We start from the raw sequence: 1,521 nt of genomic DNA on the forward strand, positions 1-1,521 counted from the left end.
TAGATTTAATAATAACAATATTTTAATAAAATAGCAATTTATACTATTAAAAATATAAATTTATTTAATATTTTAAATATATTTAATAAAAATATACTTTTAAATATATAGATTTATTTAATATTTTAAATATATTTCAAATTATTCCACTTATATATACTTAAATTAAAATTATTAATACTTAAATTAAAATTGTGAAAAACCTATTAGGAAATAAACAACAGACGTATCGACATAAATAAGTTCAACCCAGGGCTCCATCGATAAAAATGCGAAACCCAACACTACACGAAAGTTCACGACAAATATCTAAGAAAACTCTGAAGGTGAGAAAGTCCATTGTGATCCACTTCGTAGCGTTTACTGGAAAGTCCATTGTGCTCCACTCCGTAGCGTTTACTGTGTTGGGAGAGTAGAACACCGGACATGGCGAAAAAACGAAAACAGAGCGGAGTTGTAGCAGATGCCGAGGCACTGGGCACCGCCACCATGAAAGAGACAGAGACAGTAAAATCTGCAGAAAAACCAAAGACCAGAGAAGAAACCCTAAATGAAATCGATGAAATATTCGCCAAAACCAAGAAGGCCAAAATCCGGGATGTGAAGGGTTCGAAACCAGCTAAAAGCGTGTCGCCAGACAGGTACAAAGATGATAACGAACCCGCCGCGAAGGCTTCGAGCGAGGTTAACGACAGCATAAAAAAGAAGAAAAAGACGAAGAAGCTCGATGGAAAAGAGTGGCGGGATCCTCCACCACGGCCTCGAAGGAAAACCAATGATGGCTTTACTGTTTATTCGGCGGAGGAGCTAGGCTTCAACAAGAAGGATGCCGGCGGCTCATCACTTTGTCCATTTGACTGCGACTGTTGCTTCTAGGAATCATGTGAGCGCCAGCTTAGCTCTCCCATGAGAGGTACTTTATGATTCTTTGAATGCTGGTGTATGTTCTCTCATAAAGCCGATTTTTTAGGGGTTAGGATTTATGTCATGCGAACAGTGAATTAGGTTTAGGGTTTTAAGGGTTGAGGCAGAGTTTTACGCCTGAGAAGTAGAGAGTAAATAGATGGTTTGCTTTCTGTACTTTTTTGGCGACGGGGATCTATGGCATCAAATTGACAAATAGTCTTCTTGTTTGGAAGACATAAAATTATTTTTAAAACCATGTTTAATTTTCAGTTATACAGCAAGAATTGGGGAAACTCAATTGTCTGATATCGGAGTATTGAACTTTAAGCGTTCTTTGTAACTGTTCTGGGTATTTTCCTGATCGAGATTAAAACTGTAATTTAATATGGAGTTGTGTCATTCGTTTCAAAGGATATGCAATTTATTTTTACCTTTCCTTCATCGATCAGGGATTTGATTAAGTGGCATTTTCTCCTTGGTGAGCTCTCAAATAGAATTTTTGCACGAAGCTCTAGAGAAGTGCCTTTGCATTATGTCCGTTTTTATTGAATTGAATACATTTGTACATCTTTTCTCTCTGTTAAAATTGTGGTACCCAGGAGAATGTGTACTGCG

The 1,521-nt window shown here is 37.1% G+C and overlaps 1 protein-coding gene across 1 annotated transcript; it reads left to right on the plus strand.

Annotated features, from left to right (window-relative positions):
• Positions 1 to 259: 259 nt before the first annotated feature.
• Positions 260 to 1,305, plus strand: LOC149263718 (stress response protein). Its single transcript, XM_089426616.1, has one exon. The coding sequence runs from the start codon at positions 427 to 429 to the stop codon at positions 874 to 876; it is 450 nt and encodes a 149-aa protein (XP_089282742.1). The 5' UTR covers positions 260 to 426; the 3' UTR covers positions 877 to 1,305.
• The last annotated feature ends 216 nt before the right edge of the window (positions 1,306 to 1,521 follow it).

This window comes from Pinus tabuliformis, chromosome 6 (genome assembly GCF_031772625.1).
Source record: "Pinus tabuliformis cultivar Carrire ecotype Pingquan chromosome 6, CPIR1, whole genome shotgun sequence".
Classification (NCBI taxonomy): domain Eukaryota; kingdom Viridiplantae; phylum Streptophyta; class Pinopsida; order Pinales; family Pinaceae; genus Pinus; species Pinus tabuliformis.

Bases quoted from the DNA above. Each gene is read 5' to 3' on its own strand.
- LOC149263718 (XM_089426616.1), top strand. From the start codon at position 427: ATGGCGAAAAAACGAAAACAGAGCGGAGTTGTAGCAGATGCCGAGGCA.